Source organism: Impatiens glandulifera, chromosome 8, assembly GCF_907164915.1.
Source record: "Impatiens glandulifera chromosome 8, dImpGla2.1, whole genome shotgun sequence".
Lineage (NCBI taxonomy): Eukaryota > Viridiplantae > Streptophyta > Magnoliopsida > Ericales > Balsaminaceae > Impatiens > Impatiens glandulifera.
In genome coordinates, this window is record NC_061869.1 from 9,240,597 (window position 1) to 9,261,994 (window position 21,398).

The following is a 21,398-nucleotide window of genomic DNA, read 5'->3' on the forward strand; positions in this document are numbered from 1 at the left end:
TACCCCCAAGCTTTCTATTAATGCCCATCAAGTCCTCCTTCAATTCCACAGCTCAATTTCCACACTCCAAAATCAAACCTTGCTTCTCCAAATTCCATGGCTGCCTCTACAATGGCTCTCTCCTCCCCTTCTTTAGCCGGAAAGGCGGTGAAGACCTCCACCGCCTCCGAGGTTTTCGGCTCAGGCCGTGTCACAATGAGGAAAGCCACTTCCAAGGCCCCAGTCTCTTCGAGCCCATGGTATGGTCCAGACCGTGTTAAGTATTTGGGCCCATTCTCTGGTGAGGCACCAAGCTATCTAACCGGTGAATTCCCAGGAGACTACGGGTGGGACACTGCTGGACTCTCAGCCGATCCAGAGACCTTTGCCAAGAACCGTGAGCTCGAGGTTATCCACAGCAGATGGGCCATGTTGGGTGCCCTCGGATGTGTCTTCCCCGAGCTATTGGCTCGTAATGGTGTTAAATTCGGTGAGGCTGTTTGGTTCAAGGCAGGATCTCAAATCTTTAGCGAGGGAGGACTTGACTATTTGGGTAACCCGAGTTTGGTACACGCTCAAAGCATCTTGGCCATATGGGCTACCCAAGTTGTTTTGATGGGTGCTGTTGAGGGTTACCGCATTGCTGGAGGGCCACTTGGGGAGGTGGTCGACCCATTATACCCTGGTGGTAGCTTTGACCCGTTGGGTCTTGCCGAAGACCCGGAGGCCTTCGCAGAGCTTAAGGTAAAGGAGCTCAAGAACGGTAGACTAGCCATGTTCTCAATGTTTGGATTCTTTGTTCAGGCTATTGTAACCGGAAAGGGACCATTAGAGAATCTTGCAGACCATCTTGCTGATCCGGTCAACAACAATGCTTGGTCATATGCCACAAATTTTGCACCTGGAAAATAAACATTTATTAAATTGAGAGAAATATGTAAATTTGTCGCTAAAGCTATGTGAATTATTGTCAAATTTGTTACCGACGCTAAAATACCGGCGCATGCGTCGGTAAATGTGTTAATAAAAAGAGTTCTACCCCAAGCTTTCTCGACCCTAAATTATTCAACTGCTCTGTAAATCCAAATCATCAAATACAATAAACAACTATTATAATGAACCCTAACATCCAACTACTAAGTAATCTTGTTTTCCCAAACAAAAACAAAAAAAAAAATACTAATTTGTTTGCTTTAAACTAACAATCTTATAAGAAATAGATCACCATTTACAGAGGTTATAAGAATCTAACAATCTTGTAGACTATTTTTCTGACCCTTTCAACAACAATGCTGGGTCATATGTTACAAATTTTCCCCCGGGAAAATAAAACATTTATTAAATTGGAGAAAATATGTAAAATTGTTGTTAAAGCTATGTAAATTGTTGTGAGCTATTGATTGGGTTCATTAATATATGTTTTCTCCAATTAATTCAACATTAGTTTCTCTAATTTGTTAAGAGATGATGCATATTTTGGTTATATTTATTATTTACCCTTTAAATGGATGTGAGAGATGGTGTGGAAGTAAAAAAAAGTGGTTATATTTACATATTCATACCAAATTTATACAAGAAAAAAAATCTTAATTATAGTTAAGTCTTTAATGGTTATGGCAAGTAGGCAACACTTCTTGTAAATTATGTAGGTTTGAGATTATTTCTTTCTTTTTTTGTATTGGAAAATTTTAATTAATTAAAATAACTTGAAACACAAAGATGGTAAAATCCACAAACAATTATATAATCAAATTTGGAGAGTACTCTCTTGGATGAGTTTTTGTTAGAAAATTTGTCAACTAATATTCTAAAAAAAATGTATAGTTACACTAAGTAGGTCCGAGCATTAGGATAAGCCTGTGCATTAAAAATAGTTATATTATGATAAGTAGGTATCAAATATGTCTCATGGGAGTGAAATCAACGTTGTCTTACTTTTACATTGTCGGGTGGGTGGGTGATTGGTACTTGGAATCTCAAGTAATCTCATTTGAAGTATGACTAAAATTCACTAAGTGATGCTTGAATTCGTGAGTGATCGATGAGAAATTTGAATATAGTTATAATACTTTAATTATGACGACTTTTTAAATTTCTTTTAAAACGCAGGTGAAGTCGGTTGGGACTTGTCACACTTCTCAAAAATCTCTGTACTCGACAATCTTTTGAGGGCATGTTTTTATTTTTATTTTAATGGTTTGTGAAAATTTTATTTTATTTTATTCTAATGAGTCATGACATATTTTTATGTCATATTTAAAAACTTATCATTTTTATTATTCATGAAACATTTTTTAAAATATATATATATATATATATATATATATATATATATATATATATATATATATATATATATATATATATATATATATATATATATATATATATATATATATATATATATATATATATATATATATATATATATATATATTGAGAGAGAGAGAGAATTATTGAAATCAACATCATCTAAGTCCTAATATTTTCAACTTTCCTTGATAATTGAGGCAGCCATTAACTGTCAAAAACATTTTTACTGTTTTTCCAATAAATCATGCCTAAGACTTTTAGCGACAAAATATTAACTATTTGTGGCGGATTCAACTCTACTTGTTCATGGTGTCAAAAACATCCATCTATATCAAATTTTAATAGTATAACTAAAAAATATGATATTTGAAAAATGTAAATACTTACTCATTCTTTTGTTAATAAAATTTCAAACTTCATAGTATATATGTCACATGATTTTTAATTTTACAACATTAATAAATCTCTAACTTGTTACCTCTTTATTAAATTTCATAAAACAGGACAAAAAAATGTTTTTGTGCTCATTATCTATATATATTATCATCTATTCATCTTAATAAAATTATTTGTTTATGCGCATCAATGGGAAAGCGAATTAATGCAACGTTAAGAAAATCTAAGCTGGTGGCTTAGACATTGCCACGTGGACATAAGTTGAAACAAAATATTATCTATAGCCAATGAGAAAAGAGATGGACATATTGATATAAATTGGATAAGGACGCATTTACCCTCTTACTATCTATTAATGCCCACTTACCCTCTTCCTCATTTTCACATCCCAATTTTCTCAACTCCAAGTTAGCATCCGAGGCTAGAGCAAAACTTTTTCTCACACTCTTCCATGGCGGCTGCCTCTTCAATGGCTCTTTCCTCCCCTTCTTTCGCCGGAAAGGCGGTGAAGATCTCCCCAACTTCCTCCGAGGTTCTAGGCTCAGGTCGTGTCACAATGAGGAAGGCCACCGCCAAGCCCCCCGTCTCCTCGAGCCCATGGTATGGTCCAGACCGTGTCAAGTATTTGGGTCCATTCTCTGGTGAGTCCCCAAGCTATCTGACTGGTGAATTCCCCGGAGACTATGGGTGGGACACTGCTGGACTCTCTGCTGATCCAGAGACTTTCTCCAAGAACCGTGAGCTCGAGGTCATTCACAGCAGATGGGCCATGTTGGGTGCCCTCGGATGTGTCTTCCCCGAGCTTTTGGCTCGCAATGGTGTTAAGTTTGGTGAGGCAGTTTGGTTCAAGGCAGGATCTCAGATCTTTAGCGAGGGTGGGCTTGACTATTTGGGTAACCCTAGCTTGGTACATGCTCAGAGTATCTTGGCCATATGGGCTACTCAAGTTGTTTTGATGGGTGCTGTTGAGGGTTACCGTATTGCTGGAGGACCACTTGGGGAGGTGGTCGACCCATTATACCCTGGAGGTAGCTTTGACCCGTTGGGATTGGCTGAAGACCCGGAAGCATTTGCAGAGCTTAAGGTGAAAGAGCTTAAGAACGGTCGACTTGCCATGTTTTCAATGTTTGGATTCTTTGTTCAGGCTATTGTGACCGGAAAGGGACCTTTGGAGAATCTTGCAGACCACTTAGCTGATCCTGTCAACAACAACGCTTGGTCATACGCCACAAACTTTGCTCCCGGAAAATAAACTTGTTTGAGTTATAAAGATATGTAAAATTGTCGAGTAAGCCATGTAATATAATTCGAGCTATTGAGTTCTATAAGAAAAGATGGGTGTTTCTTTGTTCTTTACTTAATGTGGAAGTTTTTCGTCGAATCATCGTAATTGTGTTAACTTTTTAGAAAAGGAAACTTTAGAATTGTGTTAACTACATTTCCATGAATAATCTTTTATGAATAGAAGTCCTGATTTATATGTGTATGTTGATAATATAACACATAGAATAAAGTTGCAATTTTCTTGAAAAAAAAATGGTTGCCAAATATACATTGTAATAGGACTATTACAATTGGTCAATTATGCAACATTTATTTTAATGGATTGAGTATTATTTGTTACAATTTCATCATGTGTTTCAAAATCTATCGTGAATTGTTGTGAACGTTACTGTTCGTGTTGCTATAAAAGCGTTTGAATTTATTTTTTATAGTGATAGTAGTACATATAAACAAAAATAAGATTTGTTTGAAAATTACCATAATTAAATGAGATAGTAAAATATTACCATAGAAGTGTTGTTCCTAGTATCATATGGACTATTTCGATTAAACCGAACTAATGCATTTTGTTATGGTGAAGTGGTTTGCCTAGTAGATGATGTATATAAATTTATTTAGTCACCTTAAAGGAAAATGAGAATTCAGTGTTCTAGTCCATTTACAAATTATTATTTTCTTTTATTTATTTTCATTTGTAAAAATAATTTAAAATGGTTATTTTAAGTGAAAAGAATTTAAACTTAAGTTTGAAGTCTTAAATTTGATTATGGTCTAAATTAGGCTGATTGAATGAAGTGAATGATGTAATGATATTAGTTTCTCTAAGGAATTATAAACTCTAATCTAATTAAAAAATGTGTTAATTGTTTATTCAAATAATAAATTATCTAAATAAATAACTTTTTTTTTTTTTTTTTGTCTTAAAACCCTCTTAAATTGAAGATCTTGAGATATTAAATTAAATTTTTCAATAAAAAAAAATATCTGGATTGAAAATGAAGTGTTGGAGAAATCGAATAATAGCACATATTTAGCAATTCAGAAATAAACAAACTACAACAAGGCCTAACAATTCTTTTTCCCTTTTGTGTAATCAAATAGGCACCCAAAACAATTAAGCATCAAACAATCAAAGAAACAGAGAGCATGACACCAAGATTTTACGTGGAAACCCCAAATTAGGTAAAAACCACGGGACACTTCGGCCACTTAAATCATCCACTATATCAAATGGGTATACAATGTAGTTCAATACAAGCCTAGAGGTAATCTAACAGAAGTTATCAATTGACCTCATCCTAACTTGTCATTCACATACATTATCATCATCACTAAAGATGGCTAACCAAATGGAGAAGAGATAAAGGAAATCAGAAGAAGAACCTGCTGCTTCAATGGAGGAAGAACTACTGGAAGAGAGAGAGAGAAAAATCAACCCCAAAAAACTACTGTGTTTTTTTTCCTTAATTAAATATGCTCTAATGGGCTTTATTAATTTGTTAGGCCCAGCTTCCAAATGAGCTGACCCAACAAATCTCCCCCGTCAGCGCAACTTCGCGGGCTCCAATAAACCCGCTCTCTCCCGACAATCTTCAAACTTGTCCTTAGGCAATGATTTCGTAAACATATCGGCATCATTCTCACTTGTATGAATCTTCTCCAAGTTCAGCTCTTTTGCCTCAAGCACATCACGTATCCAATGATATCTCACGTCGATGTATTTGAATCTCGAATGAAAAGCTGAATTCTTTGAGAGATGAATGGCACTTTGACTGTCGCAAAACAAAGTAAACTTCTCTTGCTTTTGACCCAACTCTTGTAGGAACTTCTTCATCTATAACACTTATTTACATGCCTCAGTAGCTGCAATATACTCAGCTTCTGTAGTAGACAAAGCAACACACTTTTGTAATCTTGACTGCCACGAAACAGCACCGCCTGCAAAGGTAACCAAAAAACCTGATACAGATTTTCTTGAATCAACATCACCTGCCATATCTGAATCTGTAAAACCTTCCAAAATAGGAGTATCACTTCCAAAGCATAAACGTGCTTTCGAAGAGCCTCGAAGATATCTGAGAATCCACTTAACAGCCAGCCAATGTTCTTCTCCCGGGTTAGAGAGATACCGACTAACAACACCAACTGCGTGTGCTATGTCCGGTCTTGTACATACCATGGCATACATAAGACTACCAACTGCAGAGGCATAAGGTACATTCTTCATTTCATCTTTCTCTTTCTCACTTGTAGGACATTGTTTAGAACTTAACTTGAAATGACCTGCAAGTGGAACTGAAACCGGTTTTTCATTTTTTATTGCAAACCTCTCAAGTACCTTCTCAATGTACTTCTCTTGTGATAGCCAAAGTGTTCTGTTCTTTCTGTCTCTTGTGATTTCCATGCCTAGGATCTGCTTCACTGAACCCAAATCTTTCATTGCAAAAGACTTGTTCAAATCCCTTTTGAGCTTCTCAATTTTCGCAATATCTTGCCCAACAATCAGCATATCATCAACATAGAGCAGAAGAATAACATAATCATCAACACCGTATCTCTTGATGAAAACACAATGATCAGAAGTAGTCTTACTGTACCCATTTACTTCCATGAAGGAGTCAAATTTCTTGTACCATTGTCTAGGCGCTTGTTTGAGCCCAAACAAGCTTTTCCTCAACCTGCAGACAAGATCTTCTTTACCTTTAACTTTGAAACCCTCAGGTTGTTCCATATAGATCTCTTCCTCCAAGTCACCATGGAGAAATGCAGTCTTCACATCCAGTTGTTCAATTTCCAAATCTTGACTAGCGGTCAATGCTAACACAACTCTGATGGATGACCTCTTCACAACCGGTGAGAAGATCTCTTCAAAATCAATCCCCTTTTTCTGTCCAAAGCCCTTCACAACTAGTCTAGCTTTATATCGAGGTTGTGAGCTATTCTCTTGGTGCTTCAACTTGAATACACACTTGTTCTTTAAAGTCTTCTTTCCTTTTGAAAGTTTCACCAAGTCATAAGTTTCGTTCTCTTGCAAGGAATTTATCTCTTCTTGCATTGCCACCGACCACTTGTTCTTGTTTTCATGAGACAATGCTTCTTGATAGGTTTCTGGTTCTCCCCCGTCAGTCAACATCACATACTCATTGGGAGGATACCTACTAGAAGGTTGTCTCTGCCTACTAGATCTTCTAATATGCTGATCATCAGGTGGCTCTAGAGAACTATCATCATCTTGTTCAGCTTCCTCTGTTGGCTCAGCATCAACTAGAGGAGTCTCATCAACTTCAACTTGGGCATTCTCCACATCATTGGGCTGTGATTGTGGTGTACGAATCCTACCATTGTCAGGCAATTCATTCTCTGTAGACTTCGGCTTTTCCTTTTTCTCAAAGTCTTCAATGGTCTGATCTTTAAAGAATACCACATCTCTACTTCTAATGAGTTTCTTGTTAACCGGATCCCAACATCGGTACCCAAATTCTCCGTGACCATACCCAATAAAGATACATTGTCTCGTCTTGCTATCAAGCTTAGCTCTCTCATCTCGAGGAACATGAACAAACACTTTACAACCAAAAATTCTCAAGTGATCATAAGAGACGTCTTTACCTCTCCAAACTCTTTCTGGAATGTCGCCATCTAAAGGAGTTGAGGGTGAAAGGTTTATCAGATCAAACGTTGTCTTCATTGCCTCTCCCTAAAAGGATTTTGGCAACTTAGCATGAGACAACATACACAAAATTCTCTCATTGATAGACCTGTTCATCCTCTCTGCAACTCCATTATGTTGAGGTGTTTTTGGCACAGTCTTCAAAAGCTTGATCCCATGACTTTTACAGTATTCCACAAATGGTCCTCTGTATTCGTCACCATTGTCCGAACGAACACATTTCAACTTCTTCCCAGTTTCTCTCCACTTCAGCATGAAACAACTTGAAGTAATCAAATGCTTGATCATTAGTCTTCAAGCAATATGCCCACACCTTCCTTGAGCAATCATCGATAAAAGTTATGTAATAATGAGCACCACCTAAAGTCAAGGAATCCATAGAACATATGTCTGTGTGAACCATATCTAGGATATTGGGCTTCCTAAAAGGAGAGAAACTTTTGAAGGAAACTCTATGTTGCTTACCAACTAAGCAATCTGTGCATGTCTTCAAATCTGTGGACTTTAAGCCCTGGAGATCGATTGTCTTGGAGAGAACTTGCATGCCATTCTAACTTAAGTGACCAAGTCGTTTATGCCAAAGTTGTGCTGAACAATCATTAACTGCATTTGCTTCTCCCCCGTAAGACTTAGTCTCTGTCACATAAAGAGAACCGACCTTCTTTCCTTTAGCTATCACCAAAGACCCCTTAGTGAGTTTCCATTTTCCTTCACCAAAGTAACTATGATAGCCCTCATCATTAAGAATACCAGTAGAGATCAAATTCATCCGAATATCAGGAACATGTCGAACATTCTTCAAAAGTAGCTTGCATGAAGTGTTAGTATCCAAACAGACATCTCCTTTTCCAACAATCTTACACGTAATATGGTTTCCCAACGTCACTGAACCAAACTGTCCACTAGTGTAAGAAGAAAATATATCACAACGATTGGTGACATGATAAGAAGCACCTGAGTCTACCACCCATTGTGTATCTTGAGAAACAAGGTTGATACTATCATTGTCGTAAACAATATCGATGTCGTTTTCACCCACATCTGCAACCTTACTACTTCCATCTTGTTTATTCTCCTTTTGTTCCCGCTTCAAAGATCTGCACTGATACTTCTTGTGTCCTGGCTTGCCACAATGATAACATGTAATCTCTTTTCTCGAGCTGGATGTTCCCCGTGACCTGTCTGAACTGCCACTGCGATTCTTTGGAGTTTTACTTTTACTTCTACCCCTTTTCTCAGTCACGAACACCTGACTTGGAGTCGAGAAGCCCTGTTCTTTTCTTCTAGCCTCTTCATTCAGCACGCTCTCTTTCATCATTTTCAAAGTGAGCTTACCTTGTGGAACAGAATTGGTAATTGAAACCACAAGTGTTTCCCAACTATCAGGCAGGGAGTTAATCAAACACATAGCATGAAGCTCATCATCAAATTTCATTCCTATCGCAGCCAACTCATTTAGAATCCCCTGAAAAGCATTTAGATGCTCAAACATAGAAGACCCATCTTGATATTTCAACGAGCAAAGCTTCCTAAATAGAAATGCTCTGTTTTGAGTGTTGTTCTTCTCATACAACTCACTCAAAATAGTCCACACCTTATAAGCATTAACTTCAATAGCCACATGCTGATACACACTGTTGTCAACCCATTGCCTGATTTTACCAACTGCCTTTCTGTTCAGCTTCTTCCAATCTCCATCTGTCATAGCCTCTGGTTTGCCTTTATCACCCAAAATAGTGTCTTCATAATCATAATTACACAATAAGTCCTCCATCCGTGACTTCCAGATTGTGTAATTGGTAGCTGTGAGTTTGATCATCGTTCCATTACTGCTCAACGATTATTCCATTTGAATTATACAAGAATCACCACCAAACGAACTCAGCTCTGATACCACTTGTTGGAGAAATCGAATAATAACACATGTTTAGCAATTCAGAAATAAACAAGCTACAACAAGGCCTAACAATTCTTTTTCCCTTTTGTGTAACAATTCTTTTTCCCTTTTTCCCTTTATGGTGATGAGATTGTATTAGTGTCTAAAAAAAGCCTATAAAGAATATACGTTTTGTAGAATTCAAAATATGTCACAAGGGTTAAACATATAGTCCACAAACACATTTAAAATTTAATCATGCGCAGAACTTACCGTATGACGGGCTCAAACCTATGACCTCTCAGGGAGGCTGAGAATATCCACCTTTATTGCCGTTATGTTAAAATAAAAGATTATAAGGAAGATAGGTTATAAATAGATAGAAAAAAATACATTTGAAGTTAGATAGAGTAATTTTCATATTTACAAGTCTTTATAAATTAATTCACAGTTAGTTTAAGTGACAAGAGTAGGTGGTTAAGAGATCAAAAATCGATAGTTGAATTTACACTTAAAACATTTTAGAAGTATAATTCATGATAATGATAAGTTGTACCGAATTATATGTAATAAGTTTTTATTACTTTTTTCTACCTTAAAAAAATATCAATGAAATAGTGTTGTTCTTTCAAACAAAAATAGTAAAAATGCTTGAACAAACAGAAGATTCAAAAGTTTTAGAACAAAAAATAAAGCTTGAATTCTAATGTTTTAAATTATATATTCTTGTACATAAATGTGTTGGTAAGAAAATTATTAATCATTAAAATATTTCAAGGTTTTCTAATAAATCATTACCTAAGACTTTAGCAACAAAATACCTTGATTGAGAAAATGGGTTGAAGATTTCTTTCTATTGTATTACTTAGAGCAAATTGATCCATTTTTTTTTTAGTTCTTTAGTGAAAATTGATACATAGTAAATTTTTATTTTTACTTTTACTAACTTAAATAATGTTTCTTAATAGTATGTCATATTTTATATATATATGATTTTTAATTATAAAAATAAACCTCTTAACTTATTACCCCCTTCATTATTTTTTTATAATACAGGACAATTAAAGAACATATTTTTGTGCTCATAATCTATTACAATAAACTATTAATGAGAATATTTGTTTCTATGCATAATAAATATCAAGTGATGCATGTCAATTGCAATGCATTAATGCAACGGTAAGAAAATCTAAGCTAGTGGCTTAGACATTGCCACATTGACATAAGTTCAAACAAAAATACTAAATCTTTATCCAATGAGAAAAGAGATGGAGATATTGATATAAATTGGATAAGGACACATTTGCCCCCTCACTATCTATTAATGCAAATCCACCATCTTCCTCAATTTCACATCCAAATTTTCCCAACTCTAAATTAGCAATCAAGGCAAGAACAAAACTTTTCTCTAACACTCTTCCATGGCGGCTGCCTCTTCAATGGCTCTTTCCTCCCCTTCTTTCGTCGGAAAGGCAGTGAAGCTATCCCCAACTGCCTCCGAGGTTCTAGGCTCAGGTCGTGTCACAATGAGGAAGGCCACCAGTAAGGCCCCTGTCTCCTCCAGCCCATGGTATGGTCCAGACCGTGTCAAGTATTTGGGTCCATTCTCGGGTGAGTCCCCAAGCTATCTGACTGGTGAATTCCCCGGAGACTATGGGTGGGACACTGCTGGACTCTCTGCTGATCCAGAGACTTTCTCCAAGAACCGTGAGCTCGAGGTCATTCACAGCAGATGGGCCATGTTGGGTGCCCTCGGATGTGTCTTCCCCGAGCTTTTGGCTCGCAATGGTGTTAAGTTTGGTGAGGCAGTTTGGTTCAAGGCAGGATCTCAGATCTTTAGCGAGGGTGGGCTTGACTATTTGGGTAACCCTAGCTTGGTACATGCTCAAAGCATCTTGGCAATATGGGCTACTCAAGTTGTTTTGATGGGTGCTGTTGAGGGTTACCGTATTGCTGGAGGTCCACTTGGGGAGGTGGTTGACCCATTATACCCTGGCGGTAGCTTTGACCCGTTGGGACTTGCCGAAGATCCGGAAGCTTTTGCAGAGCTTAAGGTGAAAGAGCTCAAGAACGGTAGACTTGCTATGTTTTCGATGTTTGGATTCTTTGTTCAGGCAATTGTAACCGGAAAGGGTCCATTGGAGAACCTTGCGGACCACTTAGCTGATCCTGTCAACAACAACGCTTGGTCATACGCCACAAACTTTGCTCCCGGAAAATAAGTTTGTTATGGTTGATAGTGAGATGTAAAAGTGTCTATTAAGCCATGCCATGTAAATTGTTAATGTGCACTATTGGTTCTTATAAAAATGATTAAATTTCTGTTCAAATGAGAATATTTAGAACTGTGTTATTTTTTTACAAGAAACTTTAGAATTGTTTTAATTATGTTTCATGATTAATCTTTTTATGCATAGGAATCATGTGGTTTTTATCTGTTTGTATTCTCAATAGCCTATTAAAACTAAATATCTGGATAAACTAAATAAGATTTAATTTTATTATTGAAATTGAAAAGTACCATAATTAATTGGACAACACCTAATTTGAAGCTAATAAGGAAATCGAGAGAAGAAGTTGGGTAAGTTGTAAATCTCTTAAACAAATTGTGCAGTGTATTTAGAGGTTTCTATTATAATCTTGTGATGACAAACCGAGGAGGCCTAATATGTTGAAGATCGTATCACGAGTGATTCTAACAAATTTGAATTCAAATAAATTCACTTTTGTGGTACTTCATATTGATTAATATTTAAGTACTACACAAAACCGGTGATTTTGAATTGTCGAGTGATGTATGATGAACCCAGCAACATGATTCATGGTGCTTTGTCTTGTGAATTTTGTATTGAATCTGTTTCAGTGGGCTCAATATCATTTTTTATTTGAAATAATTTCATTACTCCAAGACAACAAATGCTACTTTCGTCGCTTACATACCGGCGCATATTAAGCGTCGGGAATGGTAGAAAAATTGAAAATTCCCCATACAGTCAGTCCTCTACCCTCGACGCTTAATGTTTTTTTTTTTATTTTGTTATATCCGGCTTCCCTTTCAGAGTCAAGCTGCTTCCACGACCCTTAATTTTTTTTAATAAACCCTAAAATGAAACAATTGAGATATTGTCTCTACTTCTATATCCATACATATATAAATTAATTAGTTTGATTTGGATCAGACTGAATTGAAAAAATTTACCTTATTGTGTATATAGAATTCTATTAATTTTATTCATTAACATTTAACACACCACTATGAACAAACCTTATTTGGAAGCATCTTAACTTCCATTTAATGAAAATTTTATGATATGGACTAAGGTATAAGGATATAGTAGTAATCAATTATTAAATTAGTATACAAATAAACAAAAATATGAGATTTTGTATACATTTTGTATATTATACATTATTCAGTTATGGATAAACAAGATGCTTCCAGTTCATATGTCACATAGTGAAGCATATATTTCAAGATAAACAATAGGAAAGCATAATACAACGGTAAGAAAAATCAAAGCTGGTGGCTTAGACATTGCCATGTAGACATAAGTTCAAACAAAAAATATTATCTTTAACCAATGAGAAAAGAGATGAAGATATTGATATAAATTGGATAAGGACGCATTTGCCCCCTTACTATCTATAAATGCCCATCCATCCTACCCATCAATTTCACAACCTATTTTCCCAACTCTAACTTAGCATCAATTGTAAGAGCAAAACTTTTCTTTTTCACTCTTCCATGGCGGCTGCCTCTTCAATGGCTCTCTCCTCCCCTTCTTTCGCTGGAAAGGCGGTGAAGCTCTCCCCAACTGCCTCTGAGGTTCTCGGCTCAGGTCGTGTCACAATGAGGAAAGCCACCAGTAAGGCCCCGGTCTCTTCGAGCCCATGGTATGGTCCAGACCGTGTCAAGTATTTGGGTCCATTCTCTGGTGAGTCCCCAAGCTATCTGACTGGTGAATTCCCCGGAGACTATGGGTGGGACACTGCTGGACTCTCTGCCGACCCAGAGACCTTCTCCAAGAACCGTGAGCTTGAGGTCATTCATAGTAGATGGGCCATGTTGGGTGCCCTTGGATGTGTCTTCCCCGAGCTCTTAGCTCGCAATGGTGTTAAATTCGGTGAGGCTGTTTGGTTCAAGGCTGGGTCTCAAATTTTCAGCGAGGGTGGACTTGACTATTTGGGTAACCCAAGTTTGGTACACGCTCAAAGCATATTGGCAATATGGGCTACCCAAGTAGTTTTGATGGGTGCTGTTGAGGGCTACCGTATTGCTGGAGGGCCACTTGGGGAGGTGGTCGACCCATTATACCCTGGAGGTAGCTTTGACCCGTTGGGATTGGCTGAAGACCCAGAGGCATTTGCTGAGCTTAAGGTGAAAGAGCTCAAGAATGGTAGACTTGCCATGTTTTCTATGTTTGGATTCTTTGTTCAAGCTATTGTAACAGGTAAGGGGCCATTAGAGAACCTAGCAGACCACTTAGCCGACCCTGTTAATAACAATGCATGGTCATATGCTACCAACTTTGCCCCGGGAAAATAAGTTTGACTGAGTTGATAGAGAAATATAAAGTTGTCCATTAAACAATGTAAATCTTTAATGCTATCTATTGAGTTCTTATTATAATGATGAAGTTTCTTTGTGTAAATGAGAATCTCATTTAGAATTGTGTTAATTATGTTTCATGATTATTTTATACATGCTCTAATCATGTAATTTTTTTTATCTGGATTTAGTATCAATAGCCTAATAAAGCTAAATAAAATAACAATTATTGTTGAAATTGAAGGTACCACCATTTTATAAAGGCTTATAGTAATATTATAGTGTTTCTGACATATTTGGATTTATATAGCATTTTGAATGGTGGACTGACCATGGGTTAAAACTATGTTGAGATGTAGAGTTTGATTTTCATAGTTTGATTTCCACTTAATAAAAAGTGGATCATGATAGTAAGATGGTATGTTAGGAAAAACAAAATCATGCTTTAAAAGAGACTTAGAAAATTATGTTAACTAGGAAGAAGGATATACAATTGAATCAAATTATCTTTTTTATTCAGATAATTCAAATTATGAACATGATTATCTATTTGATAGGTTTATTGATTTTTTAGTTGATTTATGAACCCTAATTTTATTGATTTTGGTGTGTGGTTAGAATTACATTACCAAACTCTAACTTAATATAGTCTTTATAAAATATTCGGAACAATTTGATGATTAGTATTTCAATACAAAAAAGAATGAAAAAAAATGAAATCTTATTGTTTATAGTTTCCCTTAAAAATGAGTTGGTCGTATATTTACTCTTTAATTTCAAAGTGTCTAGATTATCGGGTCGAGATCAGTGATTAATTTGAATATGTATGTGAGAGTAAATAAATATTTTGGTCAGGTAATGATTGACCCGTCCATAAATTTAAAACGATTAATTTAAAAAAATAAAAATAAAAATACAAAACAACATTTTTAACAAAATAAGGTAATAAAACTTCATATTTTAAGTAACCTAAATTTTGCTAAATGTACAACATTATTAATAATATAAGTTAAATACTTTAATCAATCTATATATCTTTTATATATATATATATATATAACTACCTATTTAAAACTTAATTTGCAATATGTTTAAATAAAAATAAAATTTATTTATTTTTATTATTTGTCTTCCTTTTATATTTAACACGAAATAAATAAATAATATTTTTTACACTTAAAATTTAATTTTAGCTTATTAATAAAGAAGGAAAATTTTCATAAAAAAAATCAAAATTTTGATATTTATTAGGTTACAAAAAAAAAATATATATATATATATATATGCATACATACAACTATAAATAAAATTCAATAATCACAAGTGGTCTAATGGTTAAAGTGATCATCTTTCACCCTTGAGACTATAGTGAAATATATGTGTTTAAGATAATAGTGTGATTGTGGTATATGTGAGTGCAAATTTAAATAAATTATATGTGTTTGAAGGGATAGTGTGATGGTAATATATATGGGTACAAATTTGAATGAACTATGTGTTTGAGAAAAGAGTGTGATGATATATATATATATATATATATGGGTGTAATTTTGAATGAATTATATGTGTTTGAGAGAATAGTGTGATGGTGGTATATGTGGTTACAAATTTGAATGAATTATATATGTTTGAGAGAATAATGTAATGGTGGTATATGTAAGTGCAAATTTGAATGAATTATATATGTTTGAAGGAATATTAGTCTAAATAATGTGTAATGGTAGTATATAAGGGTTATAAATTTGAATGAAATATATGTATTTGAGGGAATAATGTGATAGTTGTATATATATTATAGAATGATTAACGTCTTAAAATTTGGTTATATTTTTTTCATATACCATGTACAAATATCTACATAGTTATATATATATATATATATATATATATATATATATATATATATATATATATATAAATAAATAAATAAATAAATGAGAGTATAATTAACGCTGTAAATACTAAAATTTATACAGTTTTTACAATAAATCATGTAACCTTTAGTGGAAATTACATCTTGTTCCATCTAAAACTTATTTATTTTAGGTAAAGGTTTATATTTTAAAATTGAAAATCAGATATACAATAAAAATAGTTCTTTATAAACATAATAAATCTAGTGATGCATGTGAATGGCAAAGCATAATGCAATGGTAAGAAAAAATCTAAATTGGTGGCTTAGACATTGCCACATGTACATAAGTTCAAACAAAAAATATTATGTTTAGCCAATGAGAAAAGAGATGAAGATATGGATATATATTGGATAAGTACGCATTTGCCCCCTCACTATCTATTAATGCCCATTCACCCTCTTCCTCAATTTCACATCCCAATTTTCCCAAACTCCAAATCATCATCCAATCCAAGGCAAGACCAAAACTTTTCTTCCATGGCTGCTGCCTCTTCAATGGCTCTCTCCTCCCCTTCTTTCGCCGGAAAGGCAGTGAAGCTATCCCCAACTGCCTCCGAGGTTCTAGGCTCAGGGCGTGTCACAATGAGGAAAGCGACCAGTAAGGCCCCTGTCTCCTCCAGCCCATGGTATGGTCCAGACCGTGTCAAGTATTTGGGTCCATTCTCGGGTGAGTCCCCAAGCTATCTGACCGGTGAATTCCCCGGAGACTATGGGTGGGACACTGCTGGACTCTCTGCTGATCCAGAGACCTTCTCCAAGAACCGTGAACTCGAGGTCATTCACAGTAGATGGGCCATGTTGGGTGCCCTTGGTTGTGTCTTCCCCGAGCTCTTAGCTCGCAATGGTGTTAAATTCGGTGAGGCTGTTTGGTTCAAGGCAGGATCTCAGATCTTTAGCGAGGGTGGGCTTGACTATTTGGGTAACCCAAGTTTGGTACACGCTCAAAGCATATTGGCAATATGGGCTACTCAAGTTGTTTTGATGGGTGCTGTTGAGGGTTACCGTATTGCTGGAGGACCACTTGGGGAAGTGGTTGACCCATTATACCCTGGAGGTAGCTTTGACCCGTTGGGTTTGGCTGAAGACCCAGAGGCGTTTGCTGAGCTTAAGGTGAAAGAGCTCAAGAATGGTAGACTTGCCATGTTTTCTATGTTTGGATTCTTTGTTCAGGCTATTGTGACAGGTAAGGGGCCATTAGAGAACCTAGCAGATCACTTAGCCGACCCTGTTAATAACAATGCATGGTCATATGCTACCAACTTTGCTCCTGGAAAGTGAGGATTGTTTGTTTGTTTGAGATGAAAGAATTGTAAAAAATTCATCATCATACCATGTAAATTGTTTATGAAAAGATGATGTTTGTTTGTGAAATGAGAATCTCTGCTTCAAATTATGTTATGTTTCAATTGTGATTTAGGGTATTGCAAAATGAAGTATTCTAGAAAGTCTTTTACATGACTTGTATCAAAGACAATAAAGAGGCTCACTCGAAATCACAAGATATTCTAAGATCTGTTAGCATAGAAATCTTAGCTAAAAACAGAGAATCCAAATGAAAGAGGAGACAAAACATGTCATTAATTTATCAACATCATTCTTCTTCATGCAAGAGTATAGTCAAATTGTATAGGATTAACTAACCATCTTGAAGGTGTTCACTCTATGATTGTCAAGCCACGGCGGCCAACCGAATATTTTCAGGTCGAACTGTCAATTGCCGGAAAATCTGCAGTTGCCAGTCTTTCCATCTTCATGTCTAACTATATTGCATCTAATTAACTTAAAATATTTTTTTTATATGTTGTTTTAGATTGCTTGTACATCATTTTTATTTAAAATTGTATTTTATATTTTTATTTGAATTTATACCTTAAATATCTAGAAACATTTAAAAGGTTATAAAATCGTTGAGAATGTGCATGGATTCTTCTTATACTCATATATAAACTTTTTTATGTTTTAAATCCTATTGTGGGCAAAACGTTCACCCGTCTTCAGATTATTTCTTTAATTTTATTTTTAAATGACGACGTATCTGTTATGTTTCATTTTTAAACAACGATATTGCAGACTAAGACGACAACGAAGTTGTTACTAATTCGTCTCCTCCATATTTAGTTATTGTGTGCCCCAAAATATGGGTGTTTATGTGTTCGGGTTATTAGAGTTCCTCGGTTTGAGTTTTTCGAAAGAAAAAAATCACTACAAAAAAACGCTTCATTAGCGACGCAAATTTACCGACGATTATGGATTGTCGGTGATGTGCGACGAATATTGCGACGGTATTTTCCACTCAAAATATAATCCGTCGCAAATATTAATAAATGAAAGAATTTTGGACGAATTTAACCACGAAATTTACCATGAATAAATGATCGTCGAAAAATCTGACAGAATAAAATATTACATAATTTTACATAATTTTATGTTTAGCAAAAGTTTGATTAGTATTTTGAATTATCCCAAATTTCGTAGCAACTTTTCATATAATTCTTTTTCACCTGAAATCATTTCCTATGTAATCAGCCTTAGTATAGGTAGATATTTCTATCAAAGTTTAGCATAATAATTTTAAAAGTATAAAAATTTGAAGGACTTATATGTTAAAATACTAATTACCGTCGAAAATTATGTCAGAAACATTAGATATTAAAGTTGAAAATAATAAATTTATGAGTATAAAACCATTAGTATCTGTATTACAAAATATTATCGTCAAAAAATTTATCGAAAGATTTGGATAATATAGATCGTAGTAGTGACCGTCGAAACATTTTATAAAATTATTTTACTTTTACAATATTTATTCATTTCTTGAGAAGAATAAAGCAGTTTTGGATCTGATTATGCGATATTTCTTCAGCATTCTCCGATTTTTCCTCCGATATAGTTTTTTTTCTCCGACGATATAGTTCTCTACTCCGCGATATTTCTTCAGATTTCGCAGTTGAATATCCTCTATTCTATCACAATTGAAGCTTCTCTTGAGACGAAATTGAAATCGATGTACGCAGTTGTAGATCTGATTATGCGATATATGAGGTAAAATCTTCATGTTTATCCTCCATTGATAAACTTCGCTTCCATATTACCATGCCTCTCTCTCCGACATCACATCGCCTGCATTTGTACGCGTTCTAATTTATATATGAGCTGAATATCACTTTTATTTTTGCAAATTAGTTGTTCATTCGGATCAGTTTGGAGAAATTTCCCTTTTACAGTTCTTTGTGAAGATTCCGCTGATGAAATATTGAAATTCAGCCGCCATTTCTTTTACGGATAATTTTGTTTATTAAGTCTATTTTGCTTCGATTATCAATCCAATTATTTATGATTAAATCTGTAATTGTGTTGCAATAGTGTTTAAATCTCACTATCTATGATTTTGACTGACTTTATCTAGGGTTTATCGCATATGTTTGATGATCGTTGTGTACTACTATTTGATACATGAATTTGTGCAATTATTCTTTATATGTTTTGTTATGTTGAGCGTAAAGGTAGCAGAAAGGGATCATAAGAGGATATAAACCTTCATAATACAATTTATATAATTATATTGTTTGTAGGGTTGAGTTATGGGGCAGACACTTTGTGTGTTCAGGTGGATCAGTCCACTGTTGTTGTTAAGGAACAATTCATGCAGTTTTGGTTATTGGTACAGATGGAATCATGGAATCGTCATTGTTGATGGAATATTGCAGTTTGTGAACTATATAACAAGTTCCCATTAGTCACAATACTAACTAAATTGAACTCTGCTAAAGTTTACTCTAGTTTGATCAAACTCTAGCTTTATGTTTTTGTAAATGAGGATGATTTTAAGAGCTTAGTTGAACCCCTTAGAGAGATTGCGAGATAGTTCAGATCAGAGGTATGTATTTTTTTAGTAAAAAACGATCACAATTAGAGATTAAAGAGGTTTTCAATATCATTTAGTTTGGTTTTGGTTGCAGATAATGTTTATTTACATCGATATAAACGAGGACAATCTTGTTAAGCCATTCCTTACTATGCTTGGGATCGAAGGCTCGGATGAGACTGTTGTAAGTTTCTAGTTTCCACAAATTTCAGAAACTTTTGATATCGTTTTTATGTGAACAAGTTCTATCTATATTGAAATACAGGTGGCTGCTTTTCAAAATGAAATTAGCTCAAAACATTTATTAGAGGCAGATCCAACACTAGAAGTAAGTTGAAGAACCATATTTACATACTCTTCTTCTTTTCAATTTTATCAATCAATTGGCTTTTCTTGCAAGAATTTTGCGTGAGGCTTGCAAAAGGTAAACAGTCGCATTATTACAAGTCCCAACCAATACCAAGAAATGTGAGTACTCAACTATATTGGTGTAGAAGTCGGATTGAATATGTGGTAACGAGAGTTGTCTATGAAATATGTATATGATAGGAAGGAGAAACCGAAGCCATTCAGGTCATCGTTGGAAAGACTTTTACCGAATTGGTTTTAAGCAGTCCAAACAACATTGTTCTTGAGGTTTGGTTAATTCATGTGATTCAACAAATCTCTCATGTGAAACCAAATTACACATAGGTACACACGCCTTGGTGCATGAATGGTGATGCCGTGATTTTATCTTTAGTGCATTCTTCATTTTATTAGTTAGCACAAGTCAAGTAAGATCTGACATGTATAATCTATATTTTTATTGATTTCAGTATCAACTAGCAGATCAGAAGAAGATGGAGGTCAGTTAACTCAACAAATACTTTTACAAATTAAAATGAAAATATAATTAACTTATTTTCATCATCGTTACAAAGTAATATCAAATTTATGCAGATTATAGCTCTCTGTTATTTTCAGGTGATTCAATATTGGGCTTTCAATATGCTTAAAATGTTGTGATTTGTACATAATCATATGCACACATATCTTAATATTGAATCAATTCGTTAGGTTATGTTAATGATAATGATGTATTGATTAATTTGTTTGTTTATTATATGATGTATATACATTGAAACAATCTGTTATTTGACTTTAGGATGTTCAATTCCTTTAGTGTTCTATATATGACTATGTTTCACTATCTATTGGTTCCTCATTAATTTGTTTAGTTGGCTATGTTGCCATGATCAGATACCAACTGAATCTAATGTGCATACTCAACGGTAACGTTTTATTTGAAAACAGATATTTCATTGTATGAATAATACAAGAGACAAGGTTATAGAAATTTGAAAGAGATTGATTGATTGGTTGATTGAGCAGGAAGAAGACAATGCAAGATTAATACCAGAGACAGAGTTACAGTTACAGTTAAAGCAAACCAGAGAAAGAGGAATTGGGACATCAATCCTTCAAGCTCAATAGTGTTGAAGAGCAGAAAGAAAAGGTAATTTAGTTCAATTGAATTAAATAATTTATATATAGAAATGTTGGATCTAA

The 21,398-nt window shown here is 34.8% G+C and overlaps 5 protein-coding genes and 1 long non-coding RNA gene across 7 annotated transcripts; all 6 read left to right on the forward strand.

Moving 5' to 3' along the window:
* The first annotated feature begins 39 nt into the window (after window positions 1-39).
* Window positions 40-1,020, forward strand: LOC124911418 (chlorophyll a-b binding protein of LHCII type 1). The gene has a single exon (XM_047451897.1). It carries the CDS (start codon window positions 97-99, stop codon window positions 889-891), a length of 795 nt encoding a protein of 264 aa, XP_047307853.1. The 5' UTR covers window positions 40-96; the 3' UTR covers window positions 892-1,020.
* Window positions 1,021-3,067: 2,047 nt separating this feature from the next.
* On the forward strand, window positions 3,068-4,039 carry LOC124911391 (chlorophyll a-b binding protein of LHCII type 1-like). Its single transcript, XM_047451867.1, has one exon. The coding sequence runs from the start codon at window positions 3,140-3,142 to the stop codon at window positions 3,938-3,940; it is 801 nt and encodes a 266-aa protein (XP_047307823.1). The 5' UTR covers window positions 3,068-3,139; the 3' UTR covers window positions 3,941-4,039.
* A 6,851-nt stretch (window positions 4,040-10,890) lies between these two features.
* On the forward strand, window positions 10,891-11,935 carry LOC124911390 (chlorophyll a-b binding protein of LHCII type 1-like). Its single transcript, XM_047451866.1, has one exon. It carries the CDS (start codon window positions 10,940-10,942, stop codon window positions 11,738-11,740), a length of 801 nt encoding a protein of 266 aa, XP_047307822.1. The 5' UTR covers window positions 10,891-10,939; the 3' UTR covers window positions 11,741-11,935.
* A 1,260-nt stretch (window positions 11,936-13,195) lies between these two features.
* Window positions 13,196-14,197, forward strand: LOC124912013 (chlorophyll a-b binding protein of LHCII type 1-like). Its single transcript, XM_047452567.1, has one exon. The coding sequence runs from the start codon at window positions 13,264-13,266 to the stop codon at window positions 14,062-14,064; it is 801 nt and encodes a 266-aa protein (XP_047308523.1). The 5' UTR covers window positions 13,196-13,263; the 3' UTR covers window positions 14,065-14,197.
* A 2,191-nt stretch (window positions 14,198-16,388) lies between these two features.
* On the forward strand, window positions 16,389-17,380 carry LOC124912012 (chlorophyll a-b binding protein of LHCII type 1-like). The gene has a single exon (XM_047452566.1). It carries the CDS (start codon window positions 16,460-16,462, stop codon window positions 17,258-17,260), a length of 801 nt encoding a protein of 266 aa, XP_047308522.1. The 5' UTR covers window positions 16,389-16,459; the 3' UTR covers window positions 17,261-17,380.
* Window positions 17,381-18,874: 1,494 nt separating this feature from the next.
* LOC124912531 lies at window positions 18,875-21,355 on the forward strand. Of its 2 annotated transcripts, XR_007096682.1 has the most exons (7): window positions 18,875-19,024; window positions 19,555-19,859; window positions 19,942-20,031; window positions 20,113-20,175; window positions 20,248-20,483; window positions 20,541-20,695; window positions 20,814-21,355. It is a non-coding gene; the product is annotated as an uncharacterized LOC124912531 (long non-coding RNA). The 2 variants fall into 2 exon arrangements; XR_007096681.1 differs by having other exon boundaries at window positions 20,541-21,355.
* Window positions 21,356-21,398: the final 43 nt, after the last annotated feature.

What these genes read in the sequence shown, in the direction of transcription:
- LOC124911391 (XM_047451867.1), top strand. Translation starts at nt 3,140, where the DNA reads ATGGCGGCTGCCTCTTCAATGGCTCTTTCCTCCCCTTCTTTCGCCGGA.
- LOC124911390 (XM_047451866.1), top strand. Translation starts at nt 10,940, where the DNA reads ATGGCGGCTGCCTCTTCAATGGCTCTTTCCTCCCCTTCTTTCGTCGGA.
- LOC124911418 (XM_047451897.1), top strand. Translation starts at nt 97, where the DNA reads ATGGCTGCCTCTACAATGGCTCTCTCCTCCCCTTCTTTAGCCGGAAAG.
- LOC124912013 (XM_047452567.1), top strand. Translation starts at nt 13,264, where the DNA reads ATGGCGGCTGCCTCTTCAATGGCTCTCTCCTCCCCTTCTTTCGCTGGA.
- LOC124912012 (XM_047452566.1), top strand. Translation starts at nt 16,460, where the DNA reads ATGGCTGCTGCCTCTTCAATGGCTCTCTCCTCCCCTTCTTTCGCCGGA.